The sequence below is a fragment of the Platichthys flesus genome, chromosome 20, assembly GCF_949316205.1.
Source record: "Platichthys flesus chromosome 20, fPlaFle2.1, whole genome shotgun sequence".
NCBI lineage: Eukaryota > Metazoa > Chordata > Actinopteri > Pleuronectiformes > Pleuronectidae > Platichthys > Platichthys flesus.
In genome coordinates, this window is record NC_084964.1 from 16,773,934 (window position 1) to 16,792,083 (window position 18,150).

The window sequence follows — 18,150 nt, forward strand, 5'->3', positions numbered from 1 at the left end:
CCTGCTTCAAACATTCCCAGAATACTTTCACTACTTTCACAAAGTACAGTGACTGTACAAAGTACAGTCACTTTGTGACTGAGACGATAGGAAACAACACATCTGTCTATCACATGTAACGCTGCTCAGGTCAAGTCTGAAAACAACTTAAGTGACTCAAGTTTAAATACGACAAAGTTAAGAGTGAGAATTCAACAGGAACACGGGATAAATACGTATGAACACAAGTTATTCATGCAACACAGAAACAGATAAATTATGATCACACAGTTAATTTGTAGAAACATCAGCAACCATTAGGATTCAGTCTCAGGTCTGCTGTGAGCCTGCAGGGCATCAAATAGATCCTGTTGTAATAGTAACAGCTGTATTCAAAGATATATACATTCAATACTTCAGATAAATACTCGATACTAAATATTTCGATGCCATTAACAAAAGGTTGGACTGAATTCTAGCCATTAAAACGACATTAATCCTGCAGGCTGATGAACCATGTGACATTCTGCTTAGGACGGATGCAGGTTAGGACGGATGCAGGTTTCAGTTTCCACATGCAGCCCAACACCACAACACATAGAGCTTCAGTTTACCAGTTGCCCCTGTTCCCCCTGCAGGGACACCTTTGACCCCGACCTCAGGCGGACTCTGGACGTCCTCCTCAGGCGCACTCTGGACGTCCTCCTCAGGCGGACCCTGGACGTCCTCCTCAGGCGGACTCTGGACGTCCTCCTCAGGCGGACCCTGGACGTCCTCCTCAGGCGGACTCTGGACGTCCTCCTCAGGCGGACTCTGGACGTCCTCCTCTTCTGGTGAAACCTCAGTCACAACCACAGTCGGAGTCTCTGCTGCAACGGTGCTCCCTGTGTTTGTCGCTGTTTCAGGAACAGCTGTGGTGCTTTCAGGGGACGCACCCCCCTCCCCAGTGATGTCTACCCCAAAATCAACGTCTGTCTCTGCACCTTGTTGCTCAGGCACAGCACTGCCAGTCACATAACCTAGAGGTTTAAGATCAATTACACCCATTGACTCTGTACAGCATTAAACAGGATACAATGAATATGAAGGAAAGATTAAAACAAATGTCTTCTCGCATTTACACTTTGTGTTGCAGTGAATCTGCAAAGCAATACTTGACAGATCCTGCAAACTAGTTGAGAGGCACCTTGGAAATGTTCGATAGAAATCAAGTGGTCCAACACAGAGGATACCGTTATTCATTAAGGTGCATAGACCCGTGAAGCACTGCACAGATTCAGGTTTAAAATACTTGCCTTGAGGGACGACTGCTGCAGGCTCTGGTTCCGGGTCACCGTGGGAAATCCCTGGTTCAGGTCCGGATGTGCTTTCCTTCAGACCCTTTCCCTGTGGGACCAGGGGTGCTGGTTCAGGTGTGGCTTCAGGTGCTGGTGCTGGCGCTGGTGTGGGGATGAGCTGCGTCGGCTTGTAGCCTTTTCCTTGTGGCACAGGTGATGGTTGCTTCTGATATTTCTCCTGTGTCACCATGACCAGGATGCCACTGGTTGGCTCAGGGGCTGGGGCAGCCGGGGCAACAGGCCCTGCACCTTGAGTGATTGCTAGTCGAGGCGCAGCGCCCTCCTGTGGTGCGGCACTTGGCTGCGTCGGGGGGAGAGCTCCACCCTTGAGGCCTTTACCACTGGAAGCCCCCTTTGTACCCCTCGCATCCGGCATCACGCCGTAACCTGAGAACCATCACAGAAGAGACATCCAAACCAAGTCTGAGAAAAAAAAACACTTGAGCATCATTTAAAAGACAGCTAAATAAATAAATTCACAGCCTCTCATCACATATTCATCAACAGAACAGATTAAGTGCATTTACCGGTATTTGCCAACTGTCCATTGGGTAAACCAGCAGGAACACCATAGCCTGACAAAAAACATTTTCACAAATCACACAAGCAGTGCAGACATTGCATGAGTTATATATAGATATGTATATTAACAAGACTTCTCACCGGTGCCGAGAGTTTTAGCTCCTTGACCCGGGGACACAGCTCCAACTCCTTTGGTGGTTTGAGGTTTGGCGCCTCCTCTGTGGCCTCCATGTCCTGAAAACAGCGACACTGTAAACTGACTAATCCTCACAAGATGAACGAAAACACACAGGAAGAATTCATGAATTTCCTAAATACAAGCTGCAGCGAACCATTGGGACGGCTTCCAAATCCCCCGAGTGCAGCTCCATTTCTGACTCCATGACCTGGAGAGAAGGTTTAACACAACGTGAGCAAGGCTGGTAAAAAACAATAATAAATACAATTCACCTTGTAAAGTGTATTTTCGTTTTAAAGATGCATTTATGGTGTCATGATTAAATGCAAAAATAATATTTAATCATATTTCTATAATTCCTCAATTAAAAATCTGTTTTCAGTTCTGCTTACATAACATTACAAATAAATAAATAATTTCCCAAATGTTTCTTTGCCCAACTAATCTCTTTTTTAGATTTATTTTAGTGTATTAAAACTATTTACTTCAGTGTATTAGTTGCATATTAAGAGGATGTACCGTTGGGTTTTGCTCCGTATCCATTGGGAACTCCAGCTCCAGCTCCTGCTCCATAACCTCGGGTCAAACACAATACAACATATTAGATATTCTCCATATCACTAATTCTCAGGGCCTCATTTCTACATGATGAATACTTTCTAGCATTAAATCTAAATCAGTCACCATTGGGTTTATTTCCATATCCATTGGGAGCAGCTCCATTTCCGTTTCCATAACCTTGAGAGCAAAGAAATCGTTAAAGAAAAGATTTAAAAACTGACTTTATATTTAAAACTGAAGTTTGTGACACGTGTAAAACACGAGTCGTACCTGGTTGAGTTCTCACTGCTCCTCCCCTGTTGGCTCCGTATCCTGTCAATCAAAACAAAATGCTTCTTCATCTGATTGAAATGTGTTCGATCATCATCAATCATTTGAAAGAGGATTAAATAGTCTCACCTTTGTTTCCGTAACCGTTAGGAAAGCCACCATAACCTAAAAATGACATTACATTACACATTAATCTACATTATGTGTGATTTCTGAAAATTATCGAGGTTATTTAATCGGGACCATGCACAAACCTGGATTTGCCGGCCTTGTTGCTCCACCATTCTGGAATCCATAACCTGAACAGTTCCACACACACAAAGAGGATTATTGATCTTATTCTTTAAATGTGATTAGAATAAAAACAATTTGTAAATATCCTGGAAGTTGACCCACCATTTGGCCTGGCTCCGTTTCCCCCCGGGCCTCTGACTCCTGCATAACCTTTTAAATTTTAAAATACAATGATTTAATAGTTGATCTGAGGGGTTATTATTGTTGCTGTGTGAGATATATGTATTATATAACATTTACCATTGGATTTTGCTCCTTGTCCATTGGAAACACCAGCGGCCCCATTGGAACCTGACATTTTAACATCAAATTGGAATTGAGCTGAATTAATAAACATGTAATAATCACAAATATTTTTTATTTTATTTCACTAAGCAGCAGAGAGAACCTTACCGTGCTTCGGCCCCTTCATTCCTCCATTTCCATACCGAGACCCCAGAGCCATACCAGCCTGACCATAACCGCCATTATAGGCTATAAAACACACACACACACACACACACACACACACACACACACACACACACACACACACACACACACACACATATACATATATTAACAAATACTATTTATGTTTTGATCACCATGGACCCTGAATTGATACCAACACACACTGACTGGTGTATGACTCACCTCCCATGGGCTGAGCTCCGTAACCATTACCGCCATATGCTGGAAGAACAGAAACATATTGTTAACTGGTGGCTCTGAAGGTTTGACCTCCGCTCTGTGGCATGACCTCCACTGACCTTTCCCTTGGTTCTGGGCCAGCTGAGGAACTCCTGCACCTCTGGAGGGTCCCGTTCCCACACCCGCACCTGAAATCACACAAATACAGACGTGTGAAGTGAACGTTTGGTTCCCTGGACGAGAACGTGGCAGGTCATGATTTACCTGCCCCGTAAGGGTGACGCCCGTATCCATTCATGGGTTTACTGCCGGCTCCTCCGTGTCCTTTTAGCGGAGAGAGACAACTTCAGTCAAACAGACGAACACCTTGTATTTATAAAAACTCATCCGGCTGCCAATTCACACCATTTGGTCTCGCCCCATTGCCACTGGAAGGACTGGCTGAAGCTCCTTGACCTGAAGAACAATTATTATATTCAAACATCTGACACCAATTTATTATATGTCAGTTTTATCCACATTTATATCAGGTACAACCAAGCAAAATAACGTTTTAATAAAAACTGTACAAGGGTTTCATTTATTTTAATTCTCCTTTTTGATTTTACTGAATTCTTGCCTAGTTAATCAAAAATCAATCTGATCAATCAACATTCACATGAAACCAATCTAACCTTTGCCTTTAGATGCTTGCCCATGATGTGCAGCAGCTGCAGCACCATTTCCTACAGATACAAACAACACAAACATTAATATTTAAATCAAGCAAAAATAAATCACTTTTTTTTTTTACATAGGGCTTGATTCATCTACCTAAGATTGTCGATGCATGTGAAATCTAATGTATCTTTCTTTGTAATATCTTATTGAACCCAGATCAGTGTGGGAATCTCACTCACCATTGGATTTAGCTCCGTTCCCTCCCAGAACACCTGCAGCACCATAACCTGAAAACCAGACAAGACACTCGTTTGGTCTTGTGTAGTTTTGTGATTGATTTTAAAGTAATTCACTTTATTTCAACTATTAATGTAACATAGGTACAGCAAACTGTCCAATAACTGAAACCGTGGACTCACCATTCGATTGTCCACCGTTTCCATTTGGTGCAGCAGCAGCAGGAACTCCGTAACCTGCAGAGAAAAGAGACGCAGTGCGTTTAGATAACTCTTTATAATTCTATAACGTAAACCCAATCAAAATATTAACTATATACGATTATAAAAAACTAATTAAAGAGATATTTTGTTAATTAAACCCCCTTTGTTGTTAGAATAAACTTTATAAAGAATGATTTACTGATCCCTGATGTGTTTGAGTCTGTTCACAACGACATAGGCTGATAAAACAAACAATAATGTTCTTTTAATTTAAAGTCTGGTCCCAAAGTCTCTAAGCAGAAAAAGTGTGGCCCTTGAAAAATTACAATCGATGAACCTTTTAGTAAATCATCACATCATCACATCTAATATACCTTTAGTTCCCTGTCCTCCGTATCCACCGGCTTGAGCTCCATAGCCTGGAATGGAAAGATAATTTAATTTAATTGGTGTCGTTGCTCAGTGTGTGCGTTTTTGTGTGTGTGTGTGTCCTCAGCATTGTACCGTTGCCCTTCACTTGTCTTCCATTAGCTGGACCCGCCTGAACACCATATCCTGCAAAGCATGATTATGTTTTATCAATTGCACTAAGTGGCTTGGTAAAGGCAGCTGCCATCGGTGTGAAGGTGCAGAGATTTATTCAATAAAGTGTAACTACCAGAGGATTTAGCGCCATGTCCACCTGGTACGTTTGCTGGGTTTCCTCCTGCATTAGAAACAGAAAGCACAAAGCAGAGACAGACAGCTGAACAGGGGGAAACAGATTCTGGAACATTAAAGTGAATTTAAATAGATGATAATCAACTTTTAACATCTGCCTTTTTACATTCCTGTATGAGCTAATTTACCATAGATGATAAAGTTCAGTATAATACAGCACTTTACTTCACTGAGTTTATACGTACCCTGTGGTTTGCCACCTTGACCATTTGTCCCTCCAGCTGCTCCGTAGCCTTAAAACAGAATCAAAACATTCAGCCTATGTATATATTGATGATTTGTTTAAATAAAGACATTTTCATGTTGAACTCACCTTTCACTCCTCCTCCATTGGTCGCACCAGCAGCTGCTCCGTAGCCTTAAAACAGAATCAAAACATTCAGCATATTTATGATATTTATCACTAATGGTATATATTGATGATTTGTTTAAATAAAGACAGGTTCATGTTGAACTCACCTTTCACTCCTCCTCCATTGTTCGCACCAGCAGCTGCTCCGTAGCCTTAAAACAGAATCAAAACATTCAGTATATTTATGATATTTATCACTTATGGTATATGATGATGATTTGTTTAATATAGACAGGTTTATGGTGAACTCACCTTTCACTCCTCCTCCATTGGTCGCACCAGCAGCTGCTCCGTAGCCTTAAAACAGAATCAAAACATTCAGTATATTTATGATATTTATCACTTATGGTATATGATGATGATTTGTTTAATATAGACAGGTTTATGGTGAACTCACCTTTCACTCCTCCTCCATTGGTCGCACCAGCGGCGGCTCTGTAGCCTTAATCAGATCATATATGTGGTCAGAAGAAGTTTCATTTAACACACTGATAATTTGATGTGAAAACACATTTACCATTAGACTTTGCTCCGTTTGCTGTTGGAACTCCAGCTGCTCGTCCATAACCTGAGGTAAACATCAGGTAAATTATATTCTCAAATGAGATCAACCTGCAGTCACAGATTTATTCAGTGTTCACGCTCTGTGGTCACTGACCTGCTCCTTTCGTAGGGTATCCACCGTATCCATGCTGTGCTCCCATGGCCTGACCCACACCTTCAAAACAAGAAGTAAAATAAGAAGAAGACAAACAGAAGCTGTAATTCTGAAGAAAAGGTGAGTTTATGGGTAAAGAAATGTACCTTTTGATGGAATCAGCATTCTTCCCAAACCTCCACCGTTTTGGGGCATGTTTCCTAAAGCAAGGAGAAACACATTTGAATTAAAGCTTTGGCTTGTGTCAAAATTACACGATTGGAATAAAGATAGAAGGTGTAAAAAAAGTGAAGGATTCACCGTGAGGATGCTGCCCTTGTCCATTGGATGCAGCTCCATAACCTTAAACACATCATATATAAAACTACTGTCAGGTCATCTGCTAAATATTGGAATAAGAATGCTTCCATATCTTTGTCCAATTCAGTACTAACGCTTCATTTAGTTGTTCTGTATTCACTTTAATTTTCCTTATTTCTTGAAATGTATTCTGATATTGACCCTAAAGTTTAGCTGTATTATAATTATCTTTTGTAAGCCAATGAGGGGGAGGGTGTCCAAAAAATATTATCATGATGGGAAGGGCCTTTTTTTTTTTGAAAAGTTAAGCGTTGTCTTCATTAGGTCCCTGGATTATAATTACACACTAACGTTCATTAAAGTCAGTTTATTGGCGAGTCACTAGTCTGTCAAACATTCTCTGTGAGACTGAAGCGGACTCAGTGGAGTGACTGTGTACAAGCAGTAAAACCAGTCTCCTGCCCCCTCACAGGGGGATGTTAGATTTAGACTGCTGCTGCCACTGGAGCCCAGCGGCCTTTGATTTCAGGAGCCGAGGCCGCGGCCTCAAGAGGAAACTGGATGTTTGGCTGCTTCGCGTTGTCATAGGAAAAGTTGGAGGAGCGCCAGACACACGGAGGAGTTTCACAAGTCGCGTTGCTAAGATTTCAGTTTAACATCATCATTAGAAATTTGACAGGCAAACCCGACCGTCAGAGAGACATCTGTGTCATCTCTGGCTCGTCTCAGCAGGTCGCCCCACACGAGACAGAGGCAGCAGGTATTATAACACAGTTTGAGTCTTACAACACTGAAGGAAAAACTATTTTAAACTCTACTTTTGGTGATTTCTGCTCCTCTCAATCAACAATATCTTAAAAACTGGACGAATGTTGCATAATTCAGTTCTGGTATCGGACTGGAGGGTGTCCAATCAATTTAAAGAGCAATACTGTAAAAAACTAAATGTATTGACTGGTTCGAATGATTTGAATGCTACAATCCAAATATATCTAAGTCCCTTTAAGAAACTACATTTAAATTCAGGAGATCTGGATTTACTCTCACATATCAGTCCTCTAGACAAACCTGAACTTTTTCATCAAGATCCATGAATTATTCTGAGAAATCAACGAAGAATGTTGAAAAATTCTTCTTTATACTAATGTCCACAAAGTTTTCTGGAAATTTGTTAAGTAGTTTTGCGTAATTCTGCTAACAAACAAACAAACAAACAAACATAAACGCAAACCTTTCCTTGGCGGAGGTAAATATCACTAAAATATGTTTTAAGACCTTCTCATGATAATACAGTATAAAAAGTTGATGAAATAAACTTTTATCAACAGATTTTTCTTCAAGAGGAAACGCTGCACTTAAAATGTATGACAGGGACACATTCATTGTATATTTTATGTCTTTTCATCCAATCTAGCAGGAGGGGAAGAGACACTGAGCAGTTTCCTCAACTTCATGACCACAGGTCCCAGAAACATAAACCACAAAGCTCAGTTTCTTTTAGGATTCGAATAACTGTGATAATTAAGTTTAAAACCCCTTAATCGACCAATTACAGGCCTGTATTAGCTTAACAATGATTTTATCACCTTCACGTTTGCATGATAAGTTGAACTCTAACATCAACATTTACACAAGGCACTTTCCTCAAACTGACATCCCTGATCCAAGGCCTCAGTCAGGTCACAATTTTAATCTTGCAAAATATAGGAATATAAATCCATTATAAGACAAATCCATCTGACTGAGTGGATCTTTGTTTTTCGCAGCAGGGGCCTCAGACACTCACCAGTCGTACGCGTCGCCTGCACCAGCCACAGGATCACCGCACTCTGAAGAAGTAGCTGTCCCAACATAGTGGAGCCGGAGGAAACAAGGATCTCAGACCCAGCAGGAGAGCAGAGCGTGATAGTGAGGGTCTGATATACAGTCTGGTCCGAGGTCCGCTCCTCCTCTCACCTCCTCTTCTCCAGATCCTCCTCCCCCCCGGTTTGGGAGCGGAGACACACACCAACTGAATAATTGGACAGTTGAAGTACATTAACACTGAAGGGAGAGGAAGAGAAGCAAAGAGAGCAAGGGCAGTGACCGATTAACTGTGGAGGGTCCATCACACAAGATGGATGAATTTAAGACCCAGTTGTTTAGAAGCGTTTTGGGATCATTGCCATAGTTTCAAATAGTTTGTGTGTATTCTTACTGGGATTTAGTGACTTTGGTAATATTGGCTAATGCGTGAATGCAACTTGTAAAGCTCATGAGTGGAAAAGCTCAATATTAAGACAGTCCATTGGTTAAGTTAGTGTCAGTTTAATGTGTAAGATGGCAGAGATCACACGGAGACACATTGTTTAATATAAAAACAGACATAAAATGACGATTTGAACGGTTGAAACTTCAGACTGGTTCGATGAATATCAGCTAAATCCCCAAAAAAATAAACAGGCAAAAACCTAAAGAGGAAGCAGCTGAGTCCAATATTTAGTTTGGTACATAACAGAAACTCTATTGCATGTATATTTACAGTAGTGGGCAACTCAACGCACCACCTGTCTGGACGGCAGCTTCAGTTGTCAATGGACTCTGACCATCACAATGTCACTCACCATGGTAATGTGATGGAAACTGTGACTGGTCTCCTTTGAGCCCTGACGACTCCATGGGGACGAGAGCGGCCCCTTTGAATACTTCAAGAAAAAAGCAGGTGAAGAGAGAAGAGATGTCTCACCTTTCACAGAGATTCCTCACCTAAAGTCCAAATCCTCTTCTTATGGGGTCAAGGAGAGGTTAACGTCTTACCTCGCAGACCCCCCCCCCACCCCAAGAACCTCTCACATACTTGGCCTCTCAACAAACTCACAACCTTTGACAAACAAGGGGTCTGTAACTCCTCACCGGGCGGGTCGAAGCGTCTCTGACCCCTCAGGTTTTAATCACTCATGAAAACCTCATGGGACAGAAACTAATGCTTAAATAAAAATGTTTTTACACTCACAACTAATGGAACAGACATTTATGAAGCACTTTTAAAGTCTTAAGGATCTCATTCACACTCTGCCGGCACATCCATCAAGAGCAGTTTGAGGTTCAGTGCCGGACCCTTCAGTATGTAGACGACCCACTCTACCCCTGAGCCAGGGCAGCCCATCCAAGTGCCGCATGGATTACTTTTTTCTTTAGACATTCAGGGTTCCCAGAGGATAAGACGGCTTCATCCATGTTCTCTGAAGGGTCTTGGGCCAATCTAAAAAGTCAAAGTACACGTCAGTCAAACGTAGGTAGTTCTTCTGATGTCCAAGGGCCTGTCCCAATTCACCCCTCAACCCTTCCACTTGCGTAGGTGCAAATTCCCCCCAAGTTTAGAATATTGGACAAGACGGTACTTGTAGTTTCTTTTATGCCATCAAAACGGGGTGAAACATTATGATTGACAGCTGCACGAGATGGTAGCATCGTGTTCGGGATATTTGGCATCATTTCTGGATGGGGGGAGGAAGTGGGAACAGGTTGTCAACTGTTGGCTTTCAAGAAGACTGAATCCCTGGCCAGAAGTGTGCAGCTGTAAGAAGGAACCAGGCCAACTGTGTTCTGACTCAGTGTTTGGTTAACAGCCAGTGGAATCTGCCAACTGTTGAGTGTCCAGAGCTGGTTGGCACTGGGAGTACTGTACTGAACTCCACCTGATAGAGCCACAGCTGAGAGGCCTGAGCAGCGGTTTCAACAAGTCTAGTGAGTTCAAAAGATCATAATCTTTTATCCACAGGAACTGGTTTATTTGTTGGAGCCTGAGGTCCTGGAACAAATCTTCAAGAACCCAGATATGGACATAACAGAGGCCTCGATAAACACAGACATGCAGCGTCAGCATCTCAAACACATCATGTAGTGTTCAATCGTTTACCATTATATATACACTGCTCAAAAAAATTAAAGGAACACTTTTTTATCAGGGTTTGGCATGAATTCAATTGCACATTTTTGATAACTATCTGGTCAGTTAAGTAGTAGAGGGGGTTGTTAATCAGTTTCAGCTGGATTGGTGTTGACAACTGGAGCACTAGAGGGGCAACAATGAGACGACCCCCAAAATAGGAGTGGTTTTGCATGTGGAGGCCATTTCAAGTTTCTCCCTCTTGACCAGATTGTCCAACTCCTCCAGGATGGCACATCCATGCGTGCCGTTGCAAGGAGATTTGATGTGTCTCCCAGCATAATCTCCAGAACATGGAGGAGATTCCAGGAGACAGGCAGTTACTCTAGAAGAGCCGGACAGGGCCGTAGAAGGTCCTCAACCCATCAGCAGGACCGATATCTGCTGCTTTGTGCAAGGAGGAACAGGTTGAGCACTGCCCGAGCCCTACAGAATGACCTCCAGCAGGCCACTGGTGTGAATGTCTCTGCCCAAACAGTCAGAAACAGACTTCATGAGGATGGCCTCAGGGCGCGACGTCCTGTAGTGTGCCCTGTGCTCACTGCCCAGCACCGTGGAGCTTGATTGGCATTTGCTATAGAACACCAGAATCGGTCTCATGTGGCAAGGGTATGTAGGCAGTACCTGGAGGATGAAGGAATTGAATGGCCCTCACGATCACCTAAACCAGATACAACACCTCTGGGACATTATGTTTCGGTCCATCAGACACTGCCAGGTTGCTTCTCAGACTTTACAGGAGCTCACTGATACCCTTAGACAGATCTGGGAGGACATCCCACAAGACACCATCAGTTGTCTCATTAGGAGCATGCCGCGATGTTTTCAAGCTTGCATACAAGCAGGTGGGGGCCACACAAGATATTGAGAAGCATTTTGAGTTACAGAATTTGAATTTCGGCTAAATGGACAAGCCTGCCACATCACTTTTTCACTATGATTTTCGGGTTGTCTATAAAATTGAGCCCTCTGTAGGCTGAAAACTTTTATTTCCATCAAAGATGTGGCAACCTTTTGTTCCTAAGACATTAAACTGTCCATATCAGTATAAATATCCAACATACTTTTTTTCACAATGAGATCTGATGTGTTTCCAAAATGTTCCTTTAATTTTTTGGAGCAGTGTCTATATAACATTAAATAATTTATTGTTTTTCTTTTGAGTATAATTTACTGTAAGTTTTCCTCCATGTAAAAGTAGATATATTGTTAATTCCAGAAACTTAACTACATCAACTTTGTGGTTCGCTGCTGCCGCCAGTTTCTCCCAGGAGGAATGTCACACACTGGTGTCTCAACACAGGTCAATTACTTTGGTTCAATCTCAACTCAGCCACACAAACAATATATCTGGAGGAAAGACTTGATTATATTAAGAATTAAGACCCAATAAGACGTCCAGGACTCTGATGCCGGAGCGTTTTCTGCAAACCAGATCAAACCTTTGAGCATTTTGAAATATTTTTTTTATTTATGTTGCAAGTGCTCGACAATGGTGCAATTTAAATTATTTCCTGTTTCCAAATGAATACAATAAAATAAAAATCTCTTTACAACTGAAACATCTGAGAGGGAAAATTACAAATACATCATATTTAGTATTTCAACACATGTATACACAATGCATGCTTTTTTTGCAAAAACAAAAACGATATATGAACACAGGTTCAGCTGTACAATCATATTACTATACAATCCTCAACCTGGTCACCATTGTCCTATACAACACGTAGTTTATTCTCCTAATGAACTAAGATGCTACTTTTGGAAACAGGAGTTCCACTATGTGCTTATATTTTGTATCACAGAAAAGAAAAGTGAGTATTGAAGGAAAGAAGGATTCACTTCTTAACAATGATTGTTTTTTATATGAGATCAGTAATAAATAAATTACTTTGGGATTAGGTTTAAGTAAAAAAGGTTTTGCATATATCTGAGCAAGGACATTTATCTCAGATTTATTGTCCTAAATGTAATTATCTTTCAGATATAAATACATGTAATGTGGTTTGATAGAAGCCGTTAAACCGCCTCATCCACCAGTTAATGCCACCGTGTCGATCTAATGAAGTGATCAACACCTTAAGGTTAAAATAATGAAATGGGAAAAAAGAAACGCAGCTTGTAATTTCAGACAACTGGGTGGAGACCAATGGGAGGAAAGTAAAAAAGATCAGATAAAGGAAATAAAAAGGGAAACAGTTGGAGTGCAGAAACGTGAAGGGACGAGGGAGGGAGGGGAATAAGAATTAAAGCATTTTTTTTTTAACAGTAATCACATTATGTTACAGAGCTTCCGTTATAACGAACACTGAGGAGTTTGTGCTTCTGCTCCTCTCACTGCTCACTACAACCTGGTTATCAGCCGAGCATCTAGTCAGCTTCAGTCCAGCTTATGATGGAAGAGCCAGGAATCCAGTCACAGACCTAAATGAATCATATTTGAATCAGGATCCAGCAGATCTGTGTAAAGCATTAAAAACAGTCAACTTACTCCATGTTGCTTTTCAGCTGATGCACGGTGCGCTTGTCCAGGTAACGGCAGAAGAGAGTGAGCAGGTTCGAGGGCAGAATGAGCGGCTCCACCAGCGAACACTGGGACAGCTGCCCCGCCACCTGGAATATTGTGTCGGTCCTAAACCACAGGAACACAAACATCACAAACCCAACACAAATGTTAAAAAATGACTTCCCTTCATGGAATATTAGACTCAAAGGGCGCACCAGGTCTCAAAGTCCCCGATGCTGGGCTCCAGAGGAACGCCCGAGGACAGCAGCTTCTCCCCTTGGGAGAGGAGAGCGTACAGCAACGACAGTCCGAACTGAAAGGAGAAGCAGCAGGTGAGAAAACACCAGAAACTTCTAATAAAGACAAAGAAAGACAGAAGCACCGACCTTGTTCTGACAGGCCAGCGTGAGACACTCGTAAGTGGACAGAGCCTCCGAGGACGTCAGATCCTTCAGGACTCTAATGAGCTGACTGAACGTCAGTGCTCCGATCACATTTCGAAGGGGAGGGTAAAGAACTGGAAGAGCCTTCAAGATAGAAGATTATAGAGTCACCATCTTGAATACCCACAATCCACTTCAAGGAAAAACATTCCCCTACCTCTTCTGTGTCTTTGCTCATCAGCGTTGGCAGGTTCGATGTCACGATACGCAAGATCTTCAGGGCAGGATCGTGCTTCAGGAACGGAATCAGACGGGAGAGAAGCTTTTTCCCTTTTGAGACGTGCAGGAAAGGAAGAAACTCCCCTCCTGAATCTCTACAACAAAAAGTTCAAGAACGTTTTGTTTCAACCTTAGTTTTTGTGAGATCTTCAACAGATTAATCAAAATAATCTCCAAACAATAACCGCAAAGGGGGAGGGGGAGGGGGTATGTGACTCACGCAGGGTAGTGGTTCTGCAGCTGGGAGTAGATGTGCTGCACCTTGAACTGGGTTTTCTCCACCAGCAGTCTCTCCTCTGCTTCAGACAGGACAGGGGTTTTTACTCTCGCCGTCTCCTCCACCTCCAACAGAGCCACGAACAGCTGCAGCAAACAGGCTGAATATTAGACAGGGATTTAAAAAGAAAAGCATCTCACTGCTTTAAAACAACAAACCAGCCGGTACCTTCTCGATTTTGCTGAGGACCTCTAACCGCTGCTGTCTTACGTCTTTCTGCTCCTGGAACGTAGGAAACAACGATGTCAGTGTCAGAGACGGCAGATGAATTCACTTCCAAAGTTACCAGAATGAGTCTCGGCGAACACGGTCACCTCCAGTGGACCCTGAGCCTGGACGGCATTAACTGCACTGATGGCTCGACGGGGGGAGTAACACGTGGAGACAGCCACTTGACCCAAAGAGCCTTCGATGTGCACAACTGGGGATGAGCAAAGACTGGGTATTAGTAAAACGTGCAGAGCATTGAAAACTTATAGACAAAGGTCCTGCACTATTCTAGGTTTGGTTTCAAACATGAATTAAGTATGCAAATTGACTTTAAGACAAGAGATACTCACTTTAAGACATAATGAAAGAAATTAGGACCATGTAACCGGATATAAACGCTTTAAATGTTTTTAAACCAAATATTTTTACCAAGACAGCAGGATGTAGCGTTGGTCAGCCCGAACATCTAATATCTATAAGTATTTCTTCTCCACCAAGGCAGATCAGGTGGAAGCTATAACCTTGACTTAATGCGGGATTCATAAAATGGGAAGTAACGTGTTCTAGTGGCGCGAGGCGGTGATGAGAGAAGAACCTGGTGCGTAGGATTCCGTCTTGGTGATGTACGGTGTGGTGAGCTTGGGCGGCTCCCTCTTGCTCCTGATGCCGAGCTCCTCCTCGGCCATCTTAGCTTCTATCCGTCGATAGTACTCCTACAAAGTTTAAAATTTAGTTTCCAAAGAAAAGTCAAACTTTGTGGTTTTAATAATACAAATTAATAATGACAAATCTTTCCTACCTGGTAGTAATAATCCTCGAGATAAGGATTCTCACTTTGCAGCTGAATCATCTGCAGCCTGGTGATCCACTCCCTCTCTTTGATGGTCATGAGATTACAGTAAGGATCCCAGCCGTCCATCTTTCTACAAACAGACCTTCTGTTAAAGAGTCTGTTCCTCTTTCTCAGCACATAGAATACGATTCATTTTTCAAAATCTTCACTTAATGTCGAACCAACCTTTGGAACCCACGTTGTTTTTGACTGAGTAGTCGTTTGTGCTGGGGGTGGAGCTGAGTGACGGGACCTGGGTACCTGAGGGTCCGAGAGAGAAGTCACATTTAAAGGCTTGTGACTTGTAGACACTGAAAAGAGATGCCCGTTTGCTGAAAAAAATCTTTCAGGCCACAAATCAAACATTTGACCACGCACCTGAAATGCTGCACCGGATTGGACGAGGGGCTGTAAAAGGGGGATGGTCTCGGGGAGTTGGCACCAAAGCGAAGTTGCATCATCTTAGGAGTCAGAGACTGAGGAGTGGACGGACACGGGCGGCTGAAGGGAAACATGAACCTCCCCGTCTGATTCGACACAAACAACATCACGAGTCAGGACAACCTGCGTCTGTGTAAACACATCTGATGTTTCACTGCCTCAGAAAGAATCATTGTGGATTGAACCTGATTGTAAAGCTGCCGCGGGGTCAGAGGCTGGCGTGAGAAGATGGGCGACCCTGGCAACAGTGGTGAATGCATCTGCAAGACAAAATCCAGATATTAAGAGCGAGGAGGTTGACCAGCTGCAATGTTCGATTCCCACTTGTTAAATATGGTTATGTACTATATATTTGCCTTGAGGGATGGTGAAACTCAAGAAAGTTGTATGAATTTACCAAATGAGATGCAGCATGTTTGAAGAAATTAGACAAAGTGTTTAGGGAGTAGTGTTTAAAATCATGTTTGAGACCACCATGACCTCGACCTTCCAAATCTCATCAGTTAATCCTGAGGCTAAATTAACCAAATGAATAGTCCACCTGCGACGGGCCTCTTTCACCAAACTGTCTCCTGCAGTAGGGACTTCTGGGTTCCCCTCTCCTGACAGCATATGGCAAATCCAGGAGGTCGGCGGTCAGGTGCTGACCTCCGCCTCTGTGACCATCAATCACACAAACTATAGCATGGTCCTGAGAAACAGAATAAAATAAAACAGCTATTTGTTTGAGTAAAAAAACACTCGTTCAGATGATCACATGTGCTCTTTTGTGATTTTAACCTGAAGTAGTGAACCCGAGATCCGCCTGTTTTTTCTGTAAGACGGCGCCATCCACTGAGGGCAAAAACTCAACAGTGAATTTCAAAGCACAAGCGTGAATTAAATGTCTTTAAAAAGGTTGACGCTTACGTCGTCCTCACAGATTTCCTGGCACATGGTGTCTCCACAGTCCACGATGGCACTGTCAAGAGTCTGAGAAGCACAACACAGCAATATGAGGAGAAGCTGCTTTGAGGCGAGACGTCAAACTGAAATTAATAAATTCACTTTTTTGTCACCTTGACATTGGGTCGTCCCTCCACTGTCCTCATCACAGCTGGATCCTCAAACATCTGTCCCCTGTTCAGGCCGCCCCTGTATCCCCTGCCCCTGCTGCACTGCCGGGGGGGGCCCCGGGGCAGCTCCTGTGTCTTCTGTCTGGGAGGGGAGGGGGAGCTGCGGTGAGACGGAGGGGAGGGGTCCGGTAGTGGTGGCGATGGCGGGGGAGGCGGGGGAGGCGGCGGCAGCTCTGCAAACGAAAGGAGACTGCCGCCCAGTTCCTCTGGAGACTCACTGGCCTCGAGATCTACGAGACAGGCGAGTCTTTACCAATATCTTTGAAATATGAAAATAACCTAGACTCGATGAATAGGTCCTGATCATCTTCAACTGTGATCAAAGTTACAAAGTGAGAATGTTTGTTGTGTAGTTTGTTTTCCTGAAGGAAGTTATTAATACAGGTCAAGAGGGCACGACATGGGTCCGGCTGACAGTGAGCGCCCCCTGCTGGACCACAGGGCAAACTAAAATCAGAGCCTTGCACGTCTCAGCTGATCGTTGTGAATTCAAAACAGATCCTCACAGATCAAATGTGAATGTTCAAATTCGGAATGAAAAGTGACGGCCCAGCTGCAGAGTGATGAGACGCATGTCCCAAAATGTTAAAGTATCTCCTTTAAAATGTCTATTTTTTTACAGTGTGGAGGGAATCAACCCCTGATAACCACATGATCCACTTTACACCCTGTGTGGAATGAGACCTGAACACACCGGCTCCAAATGTCTCCTCGTTGTGGACGTTGATGTCCTCGTCCTCCTCGGCCATGGCCTGCAGCAGACCACAGTCCATGTGGGTCTCCTCCTCTGCATCGCTCCACTCGCCTCCGTTCTCAGGCCACTGGGGCTCGCTCACCTCCTCGGGCTGCTGGGTGGGGGGACACGACTGGACACAACAGGAAACACACATTTCACATGGAGGTGCAACACATGGTTACTTTGGCCCCAAACTGAGACCAGCCCCTGCTCCCTTCCACAACAGGACCAGTGAGTACAAGCACCTGGATCCACAGACTTACTGGTTTCTGTTCTGATTCACTCATTGTGTGATTCTTCTTCTTCTTCTTCTTCTTCTTTGTGACACTCTTGGTTAAACGGTGACTTTCCTCTGAGGGTTTCTTCTTCCTCTGCTCAGAGCGCGAGGGGCCTCATCACCTTCTAAATGAACTCACCTGTGGAGGCGTGCCCATTGCCCACGTCATCACGCTGAACGTCCGCTCAACCCCCCTGTGTGATGCACTTTATTTGGATTTATCTACGTTATGTTCTACGTTTTTATTTATTTTTGTTAA

The 18,150-nt window shown here is 43.3% G+C and overlaps 1 protein-coding gene across 1 annotated transcript; it reads right to left on the reverse strand.

Annotated features, from left to right (window-relative positions):
- Positions 1-12,288: 12,288 nt before the first annotated feature.
- patl2 (PAT1 homolog 2) lies at positions 12,289-18,014 on the reverse strand. The gene is made up of 19 exons (XM_062378607.1): positions 17,878-18,014; positions 17,573-17,744; positions 16,822-17,108; positions 16,673-16,735; positions 16,544-16,597; positions 16,305-16,454; positions 15,949-16,023; positions 15,701-15,849; positions 15,509-15,583; positions 15,290-15,413; positions 15,086-15,203; positions 14,595-14,701; positions 14,449-14,502; positions 14,224-14,366; positions 13,942-14,098; positions 13,728-13,868; positions 13,557-13,654; positions 13,327-13,467; positions 12,289-13,259 (listed from the first exon to the last, which is right to left on the reverse strand). The coding sequence occupies exons 1-19, from the start codon at positions 17,899-17,901 to the stop codon at positions 13,226-13,228; spliced, it is 2,166 nt and encodes a 721-aa protein (XP_062234591.1). The 5' UTR covers positions 17,902-18,014; the 3' UTR covers positions 12,289-13,225.
- Positions 18,015-18,150: the final 136 nt, after the last annotated feature.